Here is a 23,968-nt window from a genome sequence, read left to right as displayed (position 1 = left end):
GGGCTGTCCAAAAGTTGCTAATGAAACGGCCATCATTATCGGATACAATGGATTTTGGTAACCCATGTAAACTGAAGATTTCCCTAATGAATAACCTTGCTGTTTCAGGAGCAGACAACTCTTTTTTACAGGGAATAAAATGAGCTTGTTTACTCAGCCTATCTATAACAGTGAAAATTTGCTCAAACTGACCAACGTTGGGGAAACCAGATACAAAATCCATTGTAATGTGTTTCCACCTTTCCGAAGAAATAGGCAAAGGTTGCAAAAGACCAGCAATCTTACTTGTGTCAGATTTAATGCGCTGACATACGTCACATTGTTGAACAAAGGTTGAAACTTCTTTGCGAAGTTTAGGCCAATGGAAGTATCTCTCAATATTGTCAATGGTCCCTCTAATGCCTCTATGTCCAGAATATGGACTCGCATGTAACTCACTCATGACTAGATACCGAAATGTTTTGGGTACACATATGGCACGTCCCAAAAATAAGTATCCATCCACGATGGAATAAGCCTCTAAATCCCCTACGATCCTTATGTTTTCATCCTTATGTACAAAGCAACAATGATGAGTATGAGGATGAATAGCAGGGTTAAGATCATACCGCCATGGTTTACCTAGAATCATGTCAACGTCTTGTAAAGGGGCTACTAGAAAATCCCTTCGATCTCTATATTTTTGTATACGAAAAGGAATATTCCGTACTATGGATGTGTCTTCTTCATTGTGTCCCCTAAAAGCTCCTAAAAGCGACATGTTTTTTATAGGTTTTGGTTTAAGATGAAGTAATTTTGCCAATCTATCACTTACTAAGTCATAATTACATCCATCATCTAGGAGAACCACTATTCTCTGTCCATTCACGAATCCATACACCTTAAAAAGATCATGAGGCCCAAAGGTATTGGCTGAATGGACAACATTCACTATTGGCTCAATAGTCACAGTAGATTTCGAGGGTGACAAGGTAGAAGCCTCATCCTCCTGCTTGGATGCCTTGGCTTTCCCTTTTACTGAATTCGTCTTGGCAATCTTAGCCAAGAGAACGGGACACTTATGCCATACGTGCCCTGGCTTATGTTTCTTACACCTGAAACATTTTCATTCCTTAATCAACTTCCTCTTCTCTTCGTCAATCATAGAAGGAAATGGCACCCATCCAGGACGTGATTGGCTGTTGACATTCCTTACAAGAGATTTACCCTTTCCTTTATTATTCTTAAACCGGTTTGGTTTCCTAAAAGTGGGTATATTATTGGTCTTAGATGATGACCCATACTCCTTATTGAAGGGTTTACGAGGATTCAATTTTCTCTCGGCTATTTCAGCCAGCTTAGTGAGGTCCTTAAGTGTGGTCGGGTTAAACATTTCAACCTCGTACCTTACTTTTGGGCTTAAAGCTGCTAAATACTTCTTTCTCTTATCTTCCTCACTCTTTTCGGGTAACTCTAGAGAGAGTTTCCAAAATCTGGCTGTAAAATCTGTATTACTCTCATTATCGAATTGCCTAAACCTCTCCCAACGAAAGGTTAGGTTCTCTTCATGCCTCGGTGGCATGAAAGTGGCTTTGAGTTGCTCCACGAATTTAGCCCATTCATGAATAGGCTCTTTTCATGTTGTGACAATGACCACCACATTAGAGCATCCTTCTGCAGATGCAATGTGGCAAGAGCAACCTTCTCTTGCTCGGTCTTGTTTTGATGGGCAAAGTATAGCTCAAAATGACGAATCCAATTGAGGATTTTGTCAGCCTCCCTTGCCCCATCATATTTGGGGAACTCAATTCTCTCTCGCGGTTGGAATTTGGACCTCTTAGAAGGGTTACTCAACTCTTCATCGCCGAAGTTTAATGTCCTCTTAGTCCCTAATCTTGTCATAATGGACTGCTCAATCATATTGCTAAGCTGGAAAACCAGCTTATCAACAGGAGTCTCCTCTCTTCCTCTTGCACTTGGATTATAATCCATGTGTATTGGGTTTTGAGTTGAAGGCGTGAACTCAGCCCCTTGTTCTTGGTTGGTATCATTTCGTCTTTCATTACGAAAGGAGAACTCCCTATCAAGAGGTTCTTGAAGGAGAGATTGCTGTAAATCTATTTGTGGGTTATCATACTCAAGCTGTGTATAACTCTCACCTAATCCATCCTCTTCAAGAGGGGGTGAAGGTGTTCTTTCTCTCTCTCCTTGGGGTAATGGAGGAAAAGGAATAAGTTCATTGTTATATGTCCCTTCCCCTTCCATTCTTTCCTTTTAGTAATACAAGAGAGAAAATGTCTTGCTGTAATTTCAAAAAAAAAGGTTTATTTTACAGCAAACTTCAAGTGTTGTAGAGTTGGTGGTACTTATCCGACTCCCACTTCGTTTGTGTTGAGAAGACACTTAAATGACCTCCTTTCCCTTCTCTTTCAAGCTTTTCTTCTTGTATTTCTGCTGTAAACTGGTACGCTCCGTTTGGGCTACTTGTTTTGAGCGGATTGGAGCTCTAGATACCGTTATAGGGGGTACTTGATGGGTGAATAACTCCCTTAAAATCTTATTCCGATCCGACTTCCCCCTGGGTAGAACGGGGATCCCTTTTTCTCACGGTTTAAGGGTACATTCACATGGATTTGGGGGGGGGGGGGGGCAATCCACCCCGTGAGGACACCCCGTTCACCATTGAAGGCCAGAAATTTTCAGAAAAATCCCTTGTCTTAGAATCTCGAGATCGGTCAGTCCTGATCATTTTCCGCAACCTCTCTTGCGACTTCCGTCGTTCGCAACTGTCGCCCTCTTCTCGTCCCGCTCGTGGATCGTAGCCGCTCTGATACCAAATGTGAAGATCCACACTTTTCGAAATGCAAATGTGTGCAATGCATGCAGAATTTGAATGTCGATTGGCCCTCCAATGGGGAAGAGCGTCCTCGTGAGAGTACTTGTTTCTTTTTCGATCTACATGCAAGGTGGGAGAGAGATGACGGATGAATGCAATGTGGTAGAAAGAATGCTACGTGAGATTCACAATGAAAGGGTGATACCCTTTCATTAATGTCCCTTGAGATCACTCAAGTTCCATCTTCCCATTTACACCTACCCTTAGCCTATGACCCATGCACCTATCATTCAATGCACTCTAATGCACCCTTTCCCTTTCCTATTGCCCCTAGGACCTAGACACGTGTGTGCACATCTTTATTACTAATCATTGGCCAATTTTACATAGTTTTGGCGGTACTATTTACACCGCTTGATCATAAATACAAACATATAACGGCACCATCAAATTGGCGCCTAACAATAATAAAGTTCTAATGATTTTTCTTGTCATGACAGTGTGTGGTTTGGCAACAGGAGTTATCAGATTGCCGTTGGAGGCAAGGGTGGAGCAGGCACACTTCTGGCCCCTTCAGAAGTGTGCGGAGCTGTTTGGGGTGGAAGTCTCCTTCATGATGAAGTGGGCACGGAAGATTGGTATTGAGCCGATATCCACCCTTGTATGGCGTCACATAGACACTGACTACTCATCCTCTAAACCCCCGGCAAAATCACACAAGGCAGTCTTTCTGGGACAGGCACCCACTCACATGAGAGCCTTGTTCTCGACTCCCCTGTCCTCATGAGCTAGACCATAGTGAGTTGGAACGTACACGGGCTCCACGACCGTGTTCGTAGCCAACCGCAATACGTGATACTCCGGCAAGAGTTGCAGAGGGTAGTGGTAGGGCGGGCAGTGGACGTTCTTATGATTTAGGAGTGCACATGTTTTCAGCCGCAGACATCAGACGACACCATCACCTTCTCTCAGGGAGAGGTCTAGAGGAGTGGTTCCCTGCAGTAGGATGGAGCGGAGGGGTCTGCATCTCAATCTCATAGACTTTGGTTCCAGAGGTCCGATCAGGACGAGCTCATTCCAAGACGGGTAGTTTGGATGGGAGTTCGGAGAGGAGAGTCCAGGACTGGTATCTTGAACGTGTATGTCCCAGCGTGTAGACAGCACCGCCTGGTCTTTTGGAGGAGGCTGTCAGAGTGTCTTCCGGATGTAGACTCTTGGATTGTTGGAGGTGACTTCAACAACCTGGAGTTTGGGGAAGACAAGCAGGGCGGCGCCTCATTCTCTGAGATGCCAGCAACAGAGCGTAGCACTTGGGAGCAGTTCATTTTCATGATTAGTGGCAGAGACCCGTGGAGAGAGCCAGATTTCAGCAGGACACCTGGCAGACTTCTCTTCTCCTTTGGACAGAGGAGACATGATGGATTGCTAGAGAGATTAGACCGTTTCTATGTTGGGGACTGGGCACTACACAAAGACAGATCTATCGGGTTCCTGGCAGGTACCACGATGTCAGACCACTCTCCAGTGGTACTTCACTTGGATCAGCCCCGCCGAGGTCTCCCTCAGAAGGGGGTCCGCATTCTAGAGGACCTCCTGCAGGACATGGTAGGGATTTGGGAGCAGTCAGAGATGGCACCGTGTGAGGGTTGTGTTGCGTGGGTGGCCGATGCGATTCAGAGGAGCAGTGAGGAGCTGCAGGCTCACGCCCTTAGGCGGAGGAGGACCCTTCAGGAGATGCGTGGGCTTTGAGAAGAGACCTCGCCTCCATCGAGAGGCTCAAGGAGCAGGACCTAGGTTCTCAGTGGCTTAGTGATAGATTCGAGAGCGCTCGTCTCGAGCTTCAGGACATGGAGTTGTGGCTGGTTGAGTTCTCCTATCACTCCTCCCGGGCCCGATGGGTGCAGTAGGGGGCAGGATGGCGAAGCAGTTATTTCAGACCACTGGGCCTTGATCGGTAGGCACACAGCTACAGCGTCTCCAGGACTCGCAAGGTATCATGCACATTGACCTGCAGGAGATTTTGGACATGACCACTGGTTTTTATAGCTAGCTCTTTCAGACGGAGAGGATGACCCCAGCTGGTCTTGTGGCTCGAGAGCTAGTTTGGGATCACATTCCGACAGTAGTCTCGCAGGACTTATGCAGCAGACTTGAGAAGCCTTTCACAGATGAGGAGCTCTGGGAAGCCCTCAAGGCTCTCTTGACCCAGAAGTGCTTGGGTGAGGATGGCTTGACTCCGGCCTTCTTCTGGAACTTCTGGGAGATTATCTCCACCCCTTTCCGTAGTGCTTGCTAGGAGATTTTTGACACAGGCCTTCTCCCTCAGTCCTTGAGCAGGGGGTGGATTTGTTTGATCTCGAAAGGGGGAGATAGGTCAGATATCCGACAGTGGAGGCCGAGCATTTTGCTTGATACTGCATACAAGATCATCGCCAAGGTCTTGAGTTTGCCGTTACGGCCCCATCTTACCGACATCATCCATGACACACAGACTGGGTTTGTCCAGGAGCGGAGCATCTTGGACAATATCTTCACGTTTTGGGAGGTAGTGGATTGGTCCAAGGAGGAGAGTCATAGCTGCTGGCGGTCCTTCTCTTGGACTTTGAGAAGGCCTACGATAGGGTGGAGTGGTCTTTCCTAGAGGGCATTATGAGGAGATTGGGTTTCTCAGACAGATGGGTCAAAGGAGTTTCAGCGCTATATGCAGGGAGCTCTAGTCAGATGCTTATCAGAGGACACACAGGCGAGGCCTTTCCTCTCTCGCTCGATCCGCCAGGGCTGCCCACTCGCTCCCTTCCTTTACTTGTTTGTGGCAGAGGCTTTGGGCTACTATTTGAGATCATAGGTGGCGGGTCTCACAGGGTTGAGGCTCCCAATCAGACAGGAGAAGGAGCTACTTGACTCGGAGTTCGCAGATGACACAGCCTTGTATGTTGAGGGCACCATAGCGAGTCTGGAGAGAGTGAGCGGCGCTCTAGCTATTTACTGTGAGGCCTTGGGGGCACGGATCAACTAGACGAAATCTATAGGTTTCTTCACGGGCTTTGAGGAGACATAGGAGATCCATGAGTGGGGGAGTGACTTTGGCTTTAGATGGATACCGTGGGGCCAGACAGTGAGATACCTCGGATACCAGGTGGGTATTGACATTACAGCAGAGCAGCAGATTGCCCCGGTCCTTGAGAGTGTTCGGCGCAAGCTTCTCGATTGGAGCTCGGCCAAACTCTCCCTAGTAGGTCACGCCTTCGTTCTTGCCACGGCTTGGTATATTGCCTCCTATTGGTGGATGCATTGGACAGCTCCGACGGTTAGTACGGAACTTCCTTTGGGTAGGTTCAGACGGCATGAGGAACTCTAGGGCTCGAATAGCTTGGCAGACGGTGATCATGCTGGGAGGCTTGGGTGTCATTGATCCAGAGATGTAGAGCAGGGCCCTTTTGGGCAAGTTGGTGATTCGTGGCCTCACCCAGGTGCAGAGCCTTGGAAGCTCCTCTTACAACGAGGGCTTCTGAGAAACATCCCACGCACTGGGGGACAGTGGCAACCTTCACATAGATGATGGGATATCTCAAGGTGTATGTCCCAGGCACACCTTGGGTTCTATGTGTGTGTGCTAGAGGCACAGTTAGGTGTCCATAAGCACTGTTAGGTGGTGGTAGATGCCACATAGGATGATTGAGAGATTCTAGGAGCTGATTGAGGAGATGATTGTGGAGCTTGGTGGCTCATGTAGAGGTGCCTACATATGGACCTCATCCTTCTTCATTCTATATTCATTCTCTTGTTTCGTGTTCAGCTTCATGCTTTCCTTTCACTTCTTCAACATGGTATCAGAGCACTATGATCCTCCTTGAGCCCATTTATGCCATGTCATCATCTTCTTCTTCTTCTTCTTCTTATGCCATTTTCCTCTTTCCTCCCAAAATTTTGTGTGAGCTTGTTCTCTACCTATAAGCAACCATTCCTAGAGCCCTTTCAGACCAAGCATCCTTGAATATGGGCAATCTCCTGGCGGCAAGCAATTAGAAAGATATTCCCGCATACGCCTGTGCTGATAGCTTCTTCGCTCGACAAACTTTCACTCAATTCTGCCCAATGTCTTGACTATTCGACAATTCCTCTGAGCACGAGTTGGGCGACACTACAAGCAAGCTGCTGATGAAGTTTGAGCTCGTTTGGTTAAGCATTTGAGGAGAAACAGACAAAAAACCAGTCGACAATCAAGCTCCTGGCTATGGCGACGTGACGCGGCATTTCGCCTTTCCTCTTCAGTGGCTCTTCTTTGGTATACCAGCTTTATTTCTACCTAGAAAGCCCTTTTTTCTTTGCCTTGAAGAGTGAGATACAAGCCCTCCAAGATCAGGCCTCTGTTTTGGACAGTTTTGACAGTGTTGTGAATTTGGTTCTACATTAGATGCTACTTTTGGCATTTCTGATACTTTAAGGTGTTGAATAGCATCAGTACAATTGTGGCTACAACTTTCCTTTAGGTTGCTATACCTGGATTTGCTTGGAATACTTTTATTTAGCCACACCTCTATGAAGCATGCAAGTTAAAGTATCATTTCCATTATGATTTTTATTATGGAAGTCTTTGCTACACCAAATGCTTGTACTTTGAAGCTTTTCAACTTTTTCTAGCCTTGTAAGAGAGTAGACACTACCCATTTTGGGTTAGACCCTCTCATGGCTACCTTCTTGAATATTGATGAGTTCAATGGTAAGGGCTTTCACACATGGCAGATGAAAGTTAAGTTTGCATTGATGAGGGAAAACCTCTGGGGGCTTGTCAAACCTGCTTCAACTTCTTCTTCAACAGCCTCCAATGCTGGAGAATCCTCAGCTCCTACACGCTCAGCACGAGATCTTGCTAGAGAGGAGAAAGCCTATGGCATTATTGCTCTTGGCTTAGGAGATGACTATATTCATCACATTTCTGATATGGAGTCTCCTTCTGAAGCTTGGCAAAGCTTGATATTTTTTTTTGTGCTAGCTCTGACATCTCAAAATTGTCACTTAAGATTGCTAGTGGCTAGTGGCACTCCCTTGGCTGCCCATGTCAATCACATGCGGAGTCTCATGACTCAACTTGCTTCTATCAACTCGCCAATCACTACAGATGATGCAATGGCAGTATTGCTCAAAAGTATGCCTGAAGATTATGATCATATTCCCACCACATTGAAAAATCTTCCTAATCCTAACCTTGAAGGTCTTATTACTGCTCTTCAAGAAGAAGAAAGGCACAAGGAACTCCGGAGAAGCAATGACACAACCTATGCCATAAAAACTCAAATGGGCAAGTTTCCACCTTGCAAACATTGTGGGAAGACTAATCACCTCTTAAAAGATTGCTTTAAGATCAATCCTTGCAAATATTGTGGCAAAAACAATCACCATGAAAAGTTTTGTAAGGCTAAAAAGGAAGCAACTACAAAACCAGAACAAAACCAGAAACTGCCAAGTTACTTTCAGTTGATGTGCTTCCATAAGATGAGGCCTCCTATGATGATTATGCTTTTGGAACCAGCTCCACATATGCTCCAGATCTCTCTTTTATGTTGAGTGAAGGTACTATGCCTAGATAGTCCTCCAAAATGAATGGAATAAACTATTGTGCTCTTTGTAAACACCTCTGGTCATCATATGATGTAGGCCATGTGTATGTGTTTAGCTCCATGGTACCTCATGCAGGCATTGTGTGCATGTACATGCAGGGGAGATAACCATTGGAGGGTCTTATGTATCCCTTTGTTTGACTTCACACCCTTGGGAACCCTTGCTAGCATGAGATCCTAGCCATAGATTTATCCTTGACCACCATGAGATGGCTTGAGACACTATGTGACTAGATGTATCCTTGACATAGCATGAGGCATTCCCTTGAGGGGGGGTTTGATGGGATATCTCAACGTGTATGTCCCAGGCACACCTTGGGTTCTATGTATGTGTGCTAGAGGCATAGTTAGGTGCCCATAAGCACTGTTAGGTGGTGGTAGATGCCACATAGGATGATTGAGAGATTCTAGGAGTTGATTGAGGAGATGATTGTGGAGCTTGGTGGCTACATATGGACCTCATCCTTCTTCATTCTATATTCATTCTCTTGTTTCGTGTTCAGCTTCATGCTTTCCTTTCACTTCTTCAACAATAGATGGATCTTCTCAGAGCCCTCCCTTACAGGAAAGGGCTCCCCCATGATGAGGAGCCTTCACAAGGTCGGGCAGAGACTGGCAGGGCGTCTCATCCGTGCTCCGCCCAGATGCAGAGAGGAGTTTGAGCGCTAGTCGCTTATGTGGCACCCAGAGATCAGGAGGGACGTATGCTCGTACAACGGACTCACATTGGTTGGGCACAGTGGGATAGTGGTCCAGCAGGGTCCTTTGGTCGTTGGAGCAGACTACTTATGGAGATAGAGGCGAGGCTTGACGCCCTAGCGCATCTGCGAGGGGCAGGGCAACGGATAGGCGAGATTGACTTAGCCATTCTTGAGTCTTGGTGGGAAGGACACCATGTTTAGAGAGACAATAGATGATTGGGGTAGTTTTTCTGTACTGGTGTTCCCTTGAGGATGTTGATGCAGTGCGGCAGCACGCACCCCGGCTTCTTCCGTGTAGGACCTGGAGGCCTACTTCAGCCACTTACTGAGAGAGACCCCAAGATGGATGGGAGTCTTGATGGGATACATCGGCAAATGATCAGAGTGGTAGGACGTTTGGGGAAGGAGTGGTACATTGACCCTCCCAGTATCTCAGAGCAGGATGCCTCTAGATGGAGCCTTTGGCTGTGGGAGGATAGATCCTTGAGGGAGGTCCAGTGGGATTCGAGAGAGTGGTTCTGGCCCTCTAGGGGTGGCCTAGTTGAGCCGGTGGATGAGGTGCCCTTCTTTTCCTACACCATTGATTGGTAGGAGGCTTCAGATGGACTCGTCGCGGTGGACCCCTTTGAGGGAGAGACATCGGGTGACCCAGAGAGTGCCCCGGGATGTGCGCTCCAGGTTTTGGACGCGGTTGTGGTCCAGCTTGCGGCCGAGGAAGATCTCATACTACTTCTAGCTGGCCACCCACGGAGGCTTGCCCATTAGACCGTGGTTGGAGCAGATGCGAGTGGAGGGGCAGTGCCATTGTTGCTTTGATGGTGTCCTGGAGACTATCCCGCATTGCATGTGGAGCTGTCGTAGCGCAGCGAGGATCTGGATGGGAGCCCTCAGGATCATGACACGTATGCAGAGTCTTCATAGAGATTACACCTGGGGGATGGTGGCTTGGTTGACAGAGGAAGGACACGCGTTTCAGATTGATGAGGTCTCCCCAGCCTCCCAGATATAGGGTCAGAGCATCCAGAGAATTGCACTCCATGAGGCAGTCCCCCCTGATAGCCTAGCTCCTCCTGCTCCTAGGGAGGACAGTGTTTGGAAGGTGGTAGCCAGCATCACGGCTTGGAATATTTGGGTGGCTCGCTGTAGTCTTGTGATGGGTGAGCACCCAGTTTCACCTTCGGCTACCCTAGTTGCCATCTGGCAGGATATCATTTATACTCTACGGTCCTTCTGGGAGCGTGGGACTCTAGGCTCTAGGGCGACTATTGAGAGGCGTGCTCGTTTTTGCAAGGCTTGGCTTGCACGTGTTTTCTACATCTTCTCTTTGCGAGGGATTCGCTGGCTGTATGGCCTCCCCGCTTGGCTGTTAGCCCTAGTTCCAGAGATCCCGTAGGCAGTGAGATGGGTTTCTCTGGAACAGGCCGGTTTCTTTCTTTCAGCCTTTTTCGGTTTTTTCCATACTCAGCACCTTCGGGGCTGCTGTCTTGTATGAAATCTTTCAAGCATTAATAGAAGGTTCCTTTCTTGGGGGGGGGGGGGGGGGGGGAAATCACATACTAACACATTAACTCAACCACTAACTATGATTAAAGGGAGAGAGCCTCAATGAGGGAAAAGTGTCCCTAATTTTATTACTAAATCCAACATTGACCATTGCCTCAATATTTTAAACACTGTACGGGCTTTGCCATGTAGGCACCCTTTTGTTGGCCTTGTTCTGGCTCTCTACCTTCAAATGGGCTGATGGCTGGGGATCTTTGAGTCCACAACATATTCACAGCCCTCGAGGAGGACTGCAAGACAACCAGCTTTGGTGGGTTTGGTGGTTTATCTGGCTGCCGTGACGTTTGATTGCTGCCCATGTGGCAGTCTCTCTCACTCCCCCTCATTTACCCTTGTGGCACAATCTACACCCAACATTCTATAGGTGTTGAGCTCCTTTGCTTTCCTTTTTTGGGGGTTACAGATGGGCATTGACCCTAGATTTCAACAAATGTGACAATTTGTCGGGCATGTTGCCTTTTTTGCTTCGCCTTTCAAACAATAAAATGAAATTTAGTTAGTTACTGATCCAAAGATTCAATCTCTCAAATTCAGTAGGAAATGGCTGGTTTGGGATGACCTATACTTAGGGATTAACTTGGTCATGTCGAGGTAGTAATGTAGATTTTAACTTTCCATTTGAGTGACTGTCATGAGATCGAGACTGCAACATGTGTTTTTAGAGGATGAGGTTGGGCATGTCCCTGTATTCATTTCGATATGTGGTTCCGCCGTATTAGCGGGCATGCAAATTTCACCTTGTGAAGTTTTTGTCCATGTTGTGGCTTGCTGATATTGATGTAAATTCTTTCTATCCAAGTGTGTAGTTGCCCTATCAGCCAGATTGTCCAAGCATTTTTTGCTTAGAACAGCTCGTTTGAGAAAGAAAGAAAGAAAGGAAGTTTATTAAAAGTTTTCAGAAGACCAAAGGGTCTATTGGACTAAAAGAAACTGATACAATGAGCTGAGGGGTGGGGCTGCTAAGCGGGCATCAACACCCATCACCCATGACGAATACAAAAGAAAACCCACAATCATGATCATAGCCCATACATAGGGAGAAAACTCTCTGAGCTCTTTGAGAGGATGGGAGCTGGTGGGGGTGTCAACCCTAAGAGAGAGACTCAAATGAAATCATATTGCCTTCACAAGCATGGTAGCTTGAATGAAGAGAATGTGGGCCATTTTTTGATTAGCCCTCTCTTTTAGTGCTAGCGTTTATCACAGCTAAGTATGCCCTTCACCTCCGGAATGGGGGTAGAAACTCAATACGAAGACCTTTGTACAAATGGATGCTCTAGTATGTGTGGGTTTGTGAATTTGTATACGTGAGAGCATATGCTTATCCTATGGTCTATACCCACTGGGATGTCATAGTAGCCAGCCCCTGCTCAGTAGCATGGACTTTATGGTTTTCAACCTTGTGGGTGACTATCATGAATTGAAACGGCACACTTTGTTATGTTTTCAGAGGATGAGTTTGGGTGTGTTCCTGGATTCATAGATATGTATATACCACCATTTAATTGATTCTGTGTTCTGGTGCTCATTTCAGCATTTCAGTGGCTCTACTGGCTATGGTCACAATGATGCGGGTGGGCGTGAGGCCCTTGATAAAGTGTTTGCGGAAATTGTTGGTGCTGAAAGTGCTATTGTTCGTTCGCAGGTATCTACGGGGCTGATTTGATTTGTATCATCAATAGACTTATCCATGAAAATTATAAGGGAGTATATGTAAACGTTTTTCATATAATTGACTTTGATTGGTGGTAGTTCTTTTCAGGAACTCACGCAATAGCCTGTGCACTATATGCTGTGCTGCGGCCTGGTGGAGAGGTAATGAGATTCTAACGTCAAGTTTTATGTTTGTTTAGCATATGCTGTGGGGCCTTATTTTTCTGGCCTATTTTTTTGGCCTTGTAAGTCCTAAAGAGATTCTTTCCTTTGCTTGCTGGAACAATATCATAGTAATGATATGGGCACTTGCTTTATTGGGGAACATTTCCTAGCTATGTACTGACTTCATTTTCAGCTTTTGGCAGTTGCTGGTAAACCCTATGACACGTTAGAGGAGGTTATTGGGCTTCGTGGCACCCCGGGTCATGGCTCTTTGATGGAATTTGGTGTTACCTATCGAGAAGTTCCGGTAAGGACCATTAGAGACAAAAAAAAACACTGTGATAGTATAATCTTGAAGCATCAAAACACCCTTCCAACAGATGAATTGCTTGTTGACTCTTTGTTACCCAAGTTTAGAAACTTTTATGGTTTTTGTGAATTGGATTGTCACTTTCTATGTAATCTGGCGACTATCGTATGTGCAGCTTACTTGTAATGGAAGTCTTGATTGGGATGCTCTTTCGTCTGCTGTGAGGCCAGAAACACAGTGTGCTTTGGTGCAACGTTCATGTGGTTATTCTTGGCGAGAAACCCTAAGTATTTCTGATATTGAACAAGTAATTCACGTTATCAAGGCAAGGATTTTTCATTTTCCTTGGATTTCCATCATATTGTGTGGGTTATGTTTTCTTTGTAACCTGTAGGTATTAATATAAATCTGCTTCTCTTCTTGCAGGCACAGAATCGTGATTGTGTGGTTCTGGTCGACAACTGCTATGGTGAATTTGTGGAATTGCAAGAGCCAACGGCTGTGGTCTGCTCTAACTCTTTTTATGAAAACAGGCTTTGGCATGGAAAGGAAACATGCATAGCTGAAATTAAACTGCATGATATGAGGCCCTGTCTGTTTTCATGACTAGCAAATTGTTAAGTGAGCAAAGATGGCCTACCTGATAGTCCTGTCAGGATGTTACATGAATGTTAGATGATTTTTGTTGACATGGTGCATTAAATGCAGCAGTCTTTCTCCTACAATCACATCCCCTTACAGTCTCCTACTGAGCTTAGGAAAAGAAGACAATTAGGGATATGTTGGCATGCCCAAGGACTGGCACGGGGTTTGGTTTAGGTTGGTGAGGATGAGAACTTCAGAAGTGGTTTTGCTGACGGCATGAGTTTTTTCATTTTATCTCCTTGCCTTGTAGGTCATCATAAAGGAATTCGCTTTGTTGTGAACCTTGTAATATTACAAAATTCAAATAGCATAAAGAAGGTAGCTGAAATAAAACAAGATCATCTGCAAAAACTTGGGCCCATGATAGCTGCGACTTCTTCCAAAGATCTCATTTACACTAATACGCTTCTTATAAATGAAGCATTGGACAAGGGTAAGTATCTTCCCACATCTTCTTCTTCCTTTTTGGTCCTTGGTGAAAAAATCTCATTTCAAACTGTGAAAAGAATATGCAAGCGAACTCCTCCCTTGGCTGCACAAATATGGGCTATATAAGCCAAAGGTACATGAGAAAGAAAGTTCATATGATCCAATCATTCCGTGGTTTCACAGATCTCTGTTGTCTAGGTCAAAGCATTTGAGGAAGAATAGAAGGACAAACTAACAAATAGCCAGGAAGAAAGCAAGAAAGTTAGACAAAAGTCTTCAAAAGACCTAAGAGTCTATGAGACTAAAGAAACCTAGATATAATGAGCTGAATGAGTGGAGCCTCTAAGCGGACATCTATACCCAAGTCTTATGCTAAATAAACATAGAAACACTAGTAAATTGTTTGAGCCCATGGAGAGGATGGAACCTTTGGTGTGGCTTCCCTGTGATGGTCCTTTGGATGCTGGGAGAGAGGTCAAGCCCATGTGAGATCCCTGTGATGTACGAGGCTTTGGTGGCATAAAACCTATGATAGAGATCATGGCAGCCATTGGGGTGTGTGTGGTCCGCTACAGTCTCCTAGCTGTGGCCATATGTCGGAGAAGTGCCATTGTCATATCCATCGGCTATGGGTCGGATCTGGTGAACATGGACGGAAGATCCCCGATCCTGATCTATGCATCAACCCATTGGCGAGTTTGTTGTGTCTCTCGCTCCGAGCCTCGGCGCCCCTTTCTCGCTAGGGCTTGCTGGACCGTGCTATCTGGCTATGAGTGAATCTGGCTGTGAGCCCTGTCACATCTATGTGCTCTGAGGAGATGGTTTGTATGTCGGACGGCCTCATGAATGAAAGTCGGAGCCACAATAGGTGCCAATGCTAATATGAATCTCTGTCCTGTTAGCATGGTTGTATATCCAAAGAAATCTGGTGGCGTATTAGTGGGGCTCGTTTGAGCATCCTCCCAGAACCATAGGGTAATTGTTCACTCTCTCATTTCATTTTGCATTAACAACTCAACGTTGACCCTGATTGCCCACCAGCTCGATTTTCTAAATAAGGAAATCAGTAAATCGTGTGTGTTAGTGCTAATACATCGAAGCTTGCTTGTGTTTCCAACAGGGATGCATGGGGCAGCTTAGGAGACTATTGCAAATTTCTTGTGGTTTGTATCAAATGACAATCGTGACACTTGGGCACGTGTGGTTGGGAAGAGAGTGATTCTCTTTAGGCAGAGGGGGTTTGAAAGCATTGATCCATAGCGCAAGCCTTATTAGGCAAGCTTATTGTCAAAGGTCTCGACTCTCAATTTAGGCTTTGAGCCTTGCAAGCCCTCATTGTAGCATGGCTTTCTAAAAACTACTCCCTAATGAAAAGGGCTCATTGATGATGAGGAGCCTAGAGGCAGCTTCACATAGGTTTATCCAAAGCCCAGGCAACCACTCAGAAAGAAAGGAAGAAGGAAAGTTTATTAACATCCTCGAAAGACAAAGGGTCTATCAACTTCAAGCAGGAGAAAAAATAATAGGGCCTCTCAGTTCTGGAAGTGTAGGTCATTGGGTGAATCTTTCCCCAATTTATACTTACAAATATTAGCCCTGCTACCATTTTCAAGCAAATTCATTAGATTGAAGGCTCTAATAGTAGCCCATGTGTATTTTTATCAATTCTGAAGCTCTAAATAGTAGCCAGGCAATAGAGAAGCCTCTAAATTTGCCATTTGACTAGAATTCGACCCTAATTTTTCCTTGGCCGTCTATGAGACTGGAAAAACCCAGTTTTAATGTAAGCTAAGGGGTGGGGCGAATAGAGGCATCCACACTCGATGCTGATGTTTGAGTCGAGAAAATGATATACATACATCGCACTACACTGTGTGAGAGTACCCAGGAGAGGGAGGTCCCTAATAGGTGGTTCTGTGATCAAGTGACTCTCTGAGTGATGTGACCTGTGCATGCTGTTTGTGGAACCAAATATCAGCCCAGAAATTTTTTTCCTCTTGGCTTTATTTTAACTAATTGTGTGCACAAAGATCATGGGGTGAAATTTTGAAAGGTGTGATTATCATTAATTAGATTAGTTCTAACTAATAACCTCAAGTTAGATGAGGCTAATTATTTCATCATTATCCTAATGAAATTAATCAAATTCAAAATTACTAGTTTTAGCTTTTGATATAGTCAAGGCTTTTCTTTTACAGCTTTTAGCTTTCTACTTCTCAAAACTTCTAGTTTAGTCGTTTCATCTTTCTAGATTGAGAGTTTTTTTTGGCTATCTTACTTCTGCTAGCACCTAGCTTGCATCTTAATACTTTCTTGCTCTCTTCCAAAGAATCCAGATTGGTTTGATAATTATATGCAGCCGAGCTGGCTGCCTTTTCCAATGCTGACAGCTTGGCAAAATTTAAGGGCATAGTTGTGGCGGAAGTTAATCGTGCACGTCAGACCTTTTGCCCGTATACAAGAGAATTTGCTATTGAGACAGGTAGTTGGAAACAATGATGCTCATGTAGATCAAAGGGTGCTAAATCTATATACTAGATAGTAGACTTGCTCATGTAGATTGGAGGGTGCTAAACCTATAGACTTCCTCAATTAGCTTAAAACTCAAGATGCTTTAGTCCACAAATGCATAGTCTGAGGTGGAGTTAACACGATGGATGTGTAGAGTACTTTCTCGATCTCTCCAAGAAGCTGGACATATATAAGCATCGATGCCAGCAACAACGATGCAAGCAACAACATAAGAGGATAAAGAACTCGAGGGCGAGTTTGCTTTGCTGAAGAGTGCTTGGGGTGCAAATCAAGAATTGGCATAGGTGATAGTAGAAAGGCAAGCCTTGCAAGCAAATCTGGATGCATTGAGGGCAGAATGGGAAATGGTGGTAGACCTATAGAATTGGATGCAGAGGGTGTTGAGGGCCGTGGTTTTATTGGACCTTGATTTTACCGATCCCTTGGTCCTTGTACGAAAGGACTAGGTATGCCGCTCAACAAGATTGGGTTTTAGTAATGAGTTTGACAAGAACCCCTTAAGCATGATACTACCTACGATTCTAGGGGAATCAAGTATAATGCTAGCCAAGCAATTAGTCGTTAGTGTGCATAATATAACTGAGCATTCAAGCAAGGCTATGATGACTTCATAAACCTTCTTGGGCTAAAGAGAAGCCTACTGCTTTGTCCTGCGGAGGTATTCGAGGAGAGCAACACGTATAATATCCTTTAGCCTAATAGTCCCTTAGTGCCAAGAGTTTGTTCGCCATCAACTAGAGGTGAGAATCCTCTCTATCCAGCAAACCTGGGGAAACACTTGATAGATCTAGGGGCACTTAAGGACACCTCCTAGCACTTTCAACCATTATGCTCCTCCCATGCTCCCTCAACCCCCATCATACTCATCCCATTATCATGGCAAACGAGGCCAATGTCATCATCACAAACCTCTGAGTCTAAGTCACTCTCATATGCCTCTCTAACGCCTCTACCATTGATTGCAATAAAGCTATCCTCATACAGCTAGAATATGATTTGTGTCCACCACTCTCATAATAATCATATGCATCATCCAATGTGTTAGAAAAATCCATGAGTTTATCTCTAGCTTTGTTAAGTTTCCTAGATGAGGGTCATGGCAAAATTCCTTAATGATCCCATAGATCAAGCATTGGGGGACAAAGCTGAGGAGTACTGTTGGCAGGTGAGTTGAAGCCTTACCGAGCGGTTTGAGTCTAGTACCAGGACCCAGTAGATTGAATGCCATGCAAGTGAGAGTAGTTAGAGATGGGATGGTTGAGGGAACTCCGAGAAACTGAGCCTTGCCATGCCAATAGGGCTAGTTTTGATGCCTGATTAGGCACAAATAAGACTGACTTTGGTTCAGAAGAACCCAATTTGGTGGGAGAGGTTAATCAAGCAAATGCACCATTGTAGGAACAAGGCTCAGATTCTACCCTAGCGCAGGTGTCTTTTGAAGAGATAAAGGCTGACGATCTGCAGGTAGGATACCTAGAAAAGAAGCATTAGAAGCTAGCATTGACTTATCATCTGCACCCCATAATTGAAATAGGAGTACAAATGGATTTAGCAATTGAGCCGGTGTCCGTACTCCTCTCGAACAATTATGTGGTTGTTTTCAATACACCACAATAGAAAACTCCACTAATAATTGTGCCAATGCCTTGTTGAAATGAATAAATTTGTTGAATAGAATGGTGGAGATGCCCAGACTGTGGTCTAAGGCCAAGGTACTTGACTATCTGCTCTAGTAGCTCGAGCAGTTATGGAGGCTCACACTCATTGAGTGCACTTATGTATCATCTCGATCCCATAATTGAGATAGGAGTACAAATGGATTTAGCAATTGAGCCGGTGTCCGTACTCCTCTCGAACAATTATGTGGTTGTTTTCAATACACCACAATAGACAACTGAAACAATAATTGTGCCAATGCCTTGTTGAAATGAATGAATTTGTTGAATAGAAGGGAGGAGACGCCCAGACTGCGGACTAAGGCCAAGGTACTCGACTATGTGCTCTAGCAAGTGAAGTACCTTGAGCAGTTATGGAGACTCACACTCACCGAGTACTAAGAAGTGTGAGTGCACTTATGCTTCATCAGATGTTCAAGGCCAAATGGACTGAGACTATTGGTTGCAGAAAAAATAAGCATCTAAAGTATGCTCACCTCAGTATTGTGCACTCCGATCTATAGTATGTCATTGAGTAGTATAAGGAAGAAGGGGGAATTTACAGGGATGCATTGAACACCATTGGTCCATGGCCACGAGTAGAGGAGGCAATGTCGTTTCAGCTTGTGTTGGATGGTCTAGGGAGGCTTTTTCAAAAACCCACTATTGAAGTGGCTAATTCTGACAGCCAAGGTGCAGCACAAGCTCATACCATTGAGGCCGAGCCAAAGCAAGGACAAGGATAACTGAGACTGGGGCATGACCAAGTTATGCTGCAGAGGGGTCAATGGATCGTCTCATGAGAGTGAGACTCTTGCTAGCAATGCTTATTGTCTAGCTTTTGGGGCCAAGAATAATTGGAATAGATTGGTTAGATCCCTCACAAATACAAAGGATCTCATATGCGGGGGGAGACCCTTGGCTTCTGTTGGAAGCCGAGAGGCAAGAACATGTGATACCTTAGCTATCATGTTGGGATTGACGTCTTGCATAGTAGCATGTGTCTTAGCTTTGGAGATGTGTGACGGAAGCTTTTATATTGGATCTCTGTCAGACTCTTCTCTCCTAGTTTGAGCTTGGTCGATAACTTGGTTTTGTTGCTATAGCTTGAAGCATTGCCTCTTGTTGGTGCTTTCATAGAGGCTTTTTGGGTGAGCTCAGGGAAGCTGATCTTTGGGAAGATCCTAGACACCGGGGTCCGAGGCTAGAATGGCTTGGTGGACAGTGATCTTGTCTCTTTTGGAGGTAGGATTAGGGATCATTGATCCAAAGTTGCAGAGCTGAGACCTTGGGAGCAAGGTTAGTGTACGATTATTCATCCTATGTTTGGATCTTGTCTCTTGTAGCTGCATAGAGCACCGACCATTTGGCAGCCAAAGGTCAAAGATTTTGAGGGTCACATGCTTGGTCAGTCAATTGGGCATAGTGGTATAGTGACTGAGTTAGGTCCCTAGGGGCATGGAGCTGCTTTCCATAGTAGCCAGAGAAGCATCTCAGGATACTGGCATCTCATTGCACAAACGAAGAATTAGAATAGTGGGTAGGTTAGGGAAGCATTGGATTATTAACCTTTGACCATTCAGTGAGAGGTGTATGCCTAGTGAAAGGCTTTGGCTTTTGGGAGGGCCATCCCTTGAGAGAAGTACAGTGGCAACCAAAAGAGTGGTTTAGGCCAGCCCAGGTAGGGCAATCTGTGAGGACAGTGTGGAATCTGGAGCAAGACTTCTCCCAGTGGACTGTCTTACAGGTAAGACAATGGTTGGGGTGGTGCCTACCTCACTAGGTTGTCTCAAGTGTGGATCAATGTCTACTCATGGAAGATCTCGTACTTCTTCTAGCAGGTTGCGCCTAGTGGCCCTCCCCATTGCAACTTGTTTGGAGTAAAGGAGGGATGGAAGTTGCCACTATTTGCATGACATGTTACCAAGAGGCCCACTATTTATGAAGATGTTTTTCAGCATAAAGGATCTGGCAGTGCTCTCGCTTAGGATCATTGCGCACTGTGTCGCATTTGATGAGTGTTTATATGAGGAATAGTTGCTTGGCTGTGTAAACTACTCCTTTCTGTCAATTCAGACAACGGATTTTGCAGAGGCGTTTGAATGAAATGATTGCGAGTTGCCAAACACATATACTTGAACTTAAGAGTTTGCAATTAAGCTTGAATTAAGACTTGTACAGCTTAAACACAAAGTGACATCATTGGAAATTGCAATATGATTGAGGGGCCAAGACGGCCCCCCCCCCCTTATCCAGGCTCACTTTATTCTTGAAAATGGAGATACAAGACCAAGGTGCAATGTACCTTCCAAACTGATGAACTCAGTCAAAACCTAGGACCTAGATACAAGACTCAAGAGCATATGTACAAGGTAGACAACAAAAAGGAGGACTCCAAGCTCAGGTTTCAACTCTTGGCTTGCCCAATCCACAAGGAAGAAGCCTGCAACAATCACCACTTACATCCAACATTAGAGGCAAGCACTAGTTTCTAGAAAGATAGTAGAAACAACATGAAATAGTGCTGTAAATGAGATAAACTTGACAATACAGACTCCCTTCGTGACTTGACCCTTTTGTAGATGAAGTCCTTGATGCCTCTGAAGCTACCTTGGGTGAGGAGAGTGTGGAAATGGGGCTGGAATGAAAACAGCCTAGAAAAAACAGCCTGTAGGCTAGAGAGAGAAAGCCTTTATGGAGTGATAGCTGTAGAGAGAGAGTGCCAATGCTGATCCCAAGGGAGGGGATGTAAGAGAGGAGCTGCTGCTGTTCCAGAGGTGCAGAGAAAGGCAGATTTCTGCAAGGGGAAGGGGTTGGAACAGTAGAGAGAGAAATTTTGCAGTAGAGAGGGAAAGACTGCAGCAGGAGAGAGAAAGGGGCTGTGGCTGCTCCAGGCTAGGAGAAGGAGAGAGGATGATGCTGCTGTTCCAGAAGAGCTGAGAGGGGGCAGATTTTTGGAGAGTTGGGGCTGGAACTGTAGAGAGAGAGTGTGCTGCTGTAGAGAGAGAAAGTGCTGCTGAGGTGAGAGAATGCCCTGGGGAGAAGCTAGCTGCACCCAAGGAGCTGGAGAGGTTCTGCTGCATGAAACTAACATGTAAAAGTCATCCATGGATACCAAGTTCTAGTATTGCTACAAGTACTCAAAAAAGAGGTTGTTTGGATCTTCCAATGCTCTGGAAGTCTCAATCGAATTGAGACATCATTTAGTACCTGCAACACCTGAAAAGGACCATAATATCGAAAGGATAGCTTGAAGTAGATGCGCTTTTTGCCCGCTTTGGTTTTCAACCGTGCTTTCTCAAATTTCAATAAGACCCATTGGCCTTCTTTCCATGCAAACGCCCTCCGTCTTTTATTTGCAGTTGCTTTTTGTTTCTCCTGTGCCTTTTGAATGGCTGCTCGAACCGTGGCACAAGCAGAGTCATAATCCTCCACGAATTGATCAGCGGCAAAGATTTTCTCTTTCGTTTGCATGAGTGGAGTTGGTAAAGATCTACCATATACAATTTCGAAGGGAGCTTTTCCAGTGGAGGAATGAATTGTGTTGTTATAAGCAAACTCCACAAGAGGAAGGAATTTCTCCCAAAAGGTTTGCTGGTCATGCACATAAAATTTCAGCAAATCCAAGAGTGTACTATTTGTAACTTCAGTTTGGCCTTCCGTTTGAGGATGAAAAGCTGAGGAGAAACTTAGAAGAGTTCCAAGGTTCTCAAACAAAGCCTACCAGAAGTTACTAGTGAACTTCGAGTCTCTATCTGATACTATAGACTTGGGCATGCCGTGGTGTCTAAAGATGTGTCTAATAAATAAATGGGCAGCTCCAGGTGCCTTGAGATTCTTTCTGCAAGGAATGAAGTGGGCTTGCTTGCTGAATCGATCTACTATCACCCAAATCATGTCATGATTTTGATTGGTCCTGGGAATTCCTGTAATGAAGTCCATGGTGATGTGTTCCCATGGTCTCTCAGGAATGGGTAGGGGCTGAAGTAAACCCTTGGGTTTTCCTCTCTCATACTTCGCTTTTTGACATGCGAGACAAGCTGAAATGTAGGCAGCAGTGTCCTTTTTCATGTTAGGCCAGTAGAAAAATTTATCCATGGCTGAAAAAGTGGCCACAATACCCCTATGACCAGCATAGGGTGGGTTATGGATTTCCTCCATCACTTTAGATCTAAGCTGCTTTGTGATACATAGTTTGTTCTCCATGAATAAATAGCCATCCTTGATGTGGTAGGCATGATGGGTGCCTCCATCTTTCAAATGTGTCCATGGCTGAGCAAAATCAGCATCTCCCTCATAGAATTCTTTGAGGGCTGTTAGCTCATCATGATAGGGAAGTGAAATATGGTGAAGCCGTGGTCTACGAGAAAGGGCATCAGCCACTACATTCTCTTTTCCAGGAGTATATTGTATCTGAAAATGAAATGATTGCAGAAAGGTAGACCATTTCATATGTCTCTCTCTGATTAGAGGTTGAGTTAGAAAATATTAAGACTTTCATTATCAGCTTTTACAAGAAAATCTATCCCTAAAAGATAATGTTTCCAAAGTTTGAGAGCATGAATTACAGCTAAGAGTTCTTTTTCATAGATATCATATTGAAGCTCAGCATCTCTTAGCCGTCGGCTTTCAAAGGCCACAGCATGACCATCCTGGGTAAGAGAAGCCCCAAGGCAATCGCCACTGGCATCAGCTGCTACTAGGAATGGTTTCCTTAAGTCAGGAATGATAAGTACAAGAGCTGTAGTCAGGGCATGCTTTAGAGCATTAAAAGAGTCCTTTTCTTTTTGGGTCCATCTGAACTTCAGATTTTTCTTAGTGAGATCATGTAGAGGAGTTGCAAGTTCATCAAAATGCCAGATAAACCTTCGGCAATATGAGCATAGGCCTAGAAAAGACCTTACCTCATGGGCATTCTTCAAGTCAGGCCACTCTACAATTGTCTGTATCTTGGCTGGGTCCATACGGACACCTTCTCGTGAGATAATGTGACCAAGATAGTGAATCTCAGGAAGCAGGATGACAGGCTGACAGAGGGGCAACACACCTTCTCCATAAAGATGATATCCCCCCACCTACTTGGGGAATGCGGAGACCTTTATGAGCCAAGAGATTGATGATGTCATTTTCTCCTCTAGGCAGTGTCCCGAGTTCTCTTTGGAGAGGAGTGTCTAGTTAACATTTGCTGGCATCACAGTGTGCAATATTTGGGTAGCATGATGCAGACTTATGATGGGGGAAAGCAGGTCCATTTTGCTGCCACCCTCATCAACATGTGGCTGGATATTGGTTACACGTTGCATGCCAATAGGGATCAAGGTATAGAGGCTTCCGGCTGGGTGGTGGGAGCACTTCTGTGAGGCATGGCCTGCAGGTATCTTCAATATTTTCACGGAGCGAGGAATCTGTTGGTTTGGTTGCTAGCCGGGTTACCATAGAATGACCTAGGGCCTGGAGAAGCAGGCTGCAGGATAGCGAGAATTTCTTTTTTAGAACCTTATGGATAGCAAAGCATTAATAGAAAGTGTTTGTTCCTGACAAAAGGAGGAGAAGATTAATCTAGTTAGTGAAAAGTAGAAAAGGTCTAAGCTTGAAGAAGAAAGATAAAAGCGAAACTAAGAATCACTCTATTGACAGATTATATTGTTTCCTCAAGGGTCAAGAAATTAACCTTATTAACCTTGGAGATGGTACTAAACCTTATAGCACAACCCCTGTATGGTCTTCGAGTATATTAATGGTTGCATATTTGGTGAACTTGCGTAATCTATTGGTCTCCAAAGCATCCAGCAGGGTATTCCCAAATAAATCTTTACCCTGCACTCTGTGTTTATGTAGGACCACTACCTAGACAAACGACTGCCCTCCTTCTAGAGAGCCCT

The 23,968-nt window shown here is 45.0% G+C and overlaps 1 protein-coding gene across 2 annotated transcripts in view; it reads left to right on the top strand.

Moving 5' to 3' along the window:
- Nucleotides 1-23,968, top strand: part of LOC147886329 (uncharacterized) — a 79,902-nt gene that overhangs the window by 31,286 nt on the left and 24,648 nt on the right. The window contains exons 3-7 of one of the 2 annotated variants that reach the window (XM_087395490.1): nt 12,232-12,342; nt 12,460-12,512; nt 12,719-12,822; nt 13,001-13,150; nt 13,252-13,329. In XM_087395490.1, the coding sequence (XP_087251616.1) occupies nt 12,254-12,342; nt 12,460-12,512; nt 12,719-12,822; nt 13,001-13,150; nt 13,252-13,329 (474 nt within the window). In that variant the 5' untranslated portion in view covers nt 12,232-12,253. Of the gene's footprint in view, nt 1-12,231; nt 12,343-12,449; nt 12,513-12,708; nt 12,823-13,000; nt 13,151-13,251; nt 13,330-23,968 lie in introns of both variants that reach the window. The other variant, XM_087395489.1, reaches the window with a different exon arrangement.

This window comes from Dipteris shenzhenensis, chromosome 24 (assembly GCF_047967505.1).
Source record: "Dipteris shenzhenensis isolate YYH24624 ecotype China chromosome 24, Dip_SZ_1.0, whole genome shotgun sequence".
In the NCBI taxonomy this organism is placed as follows: Eukaryota; Viridiplantae; Streptophyta; class Polypodiopsida; order Gleicheniales; family Dipteridaceae; genus Dipteris; species Dipteris shenzhenensis.
The sequence above is the reverse complement of the archived record's forward strand: the minus strand, read 5'-3'. Positions and strand labels throughout refer to the sequence as shown.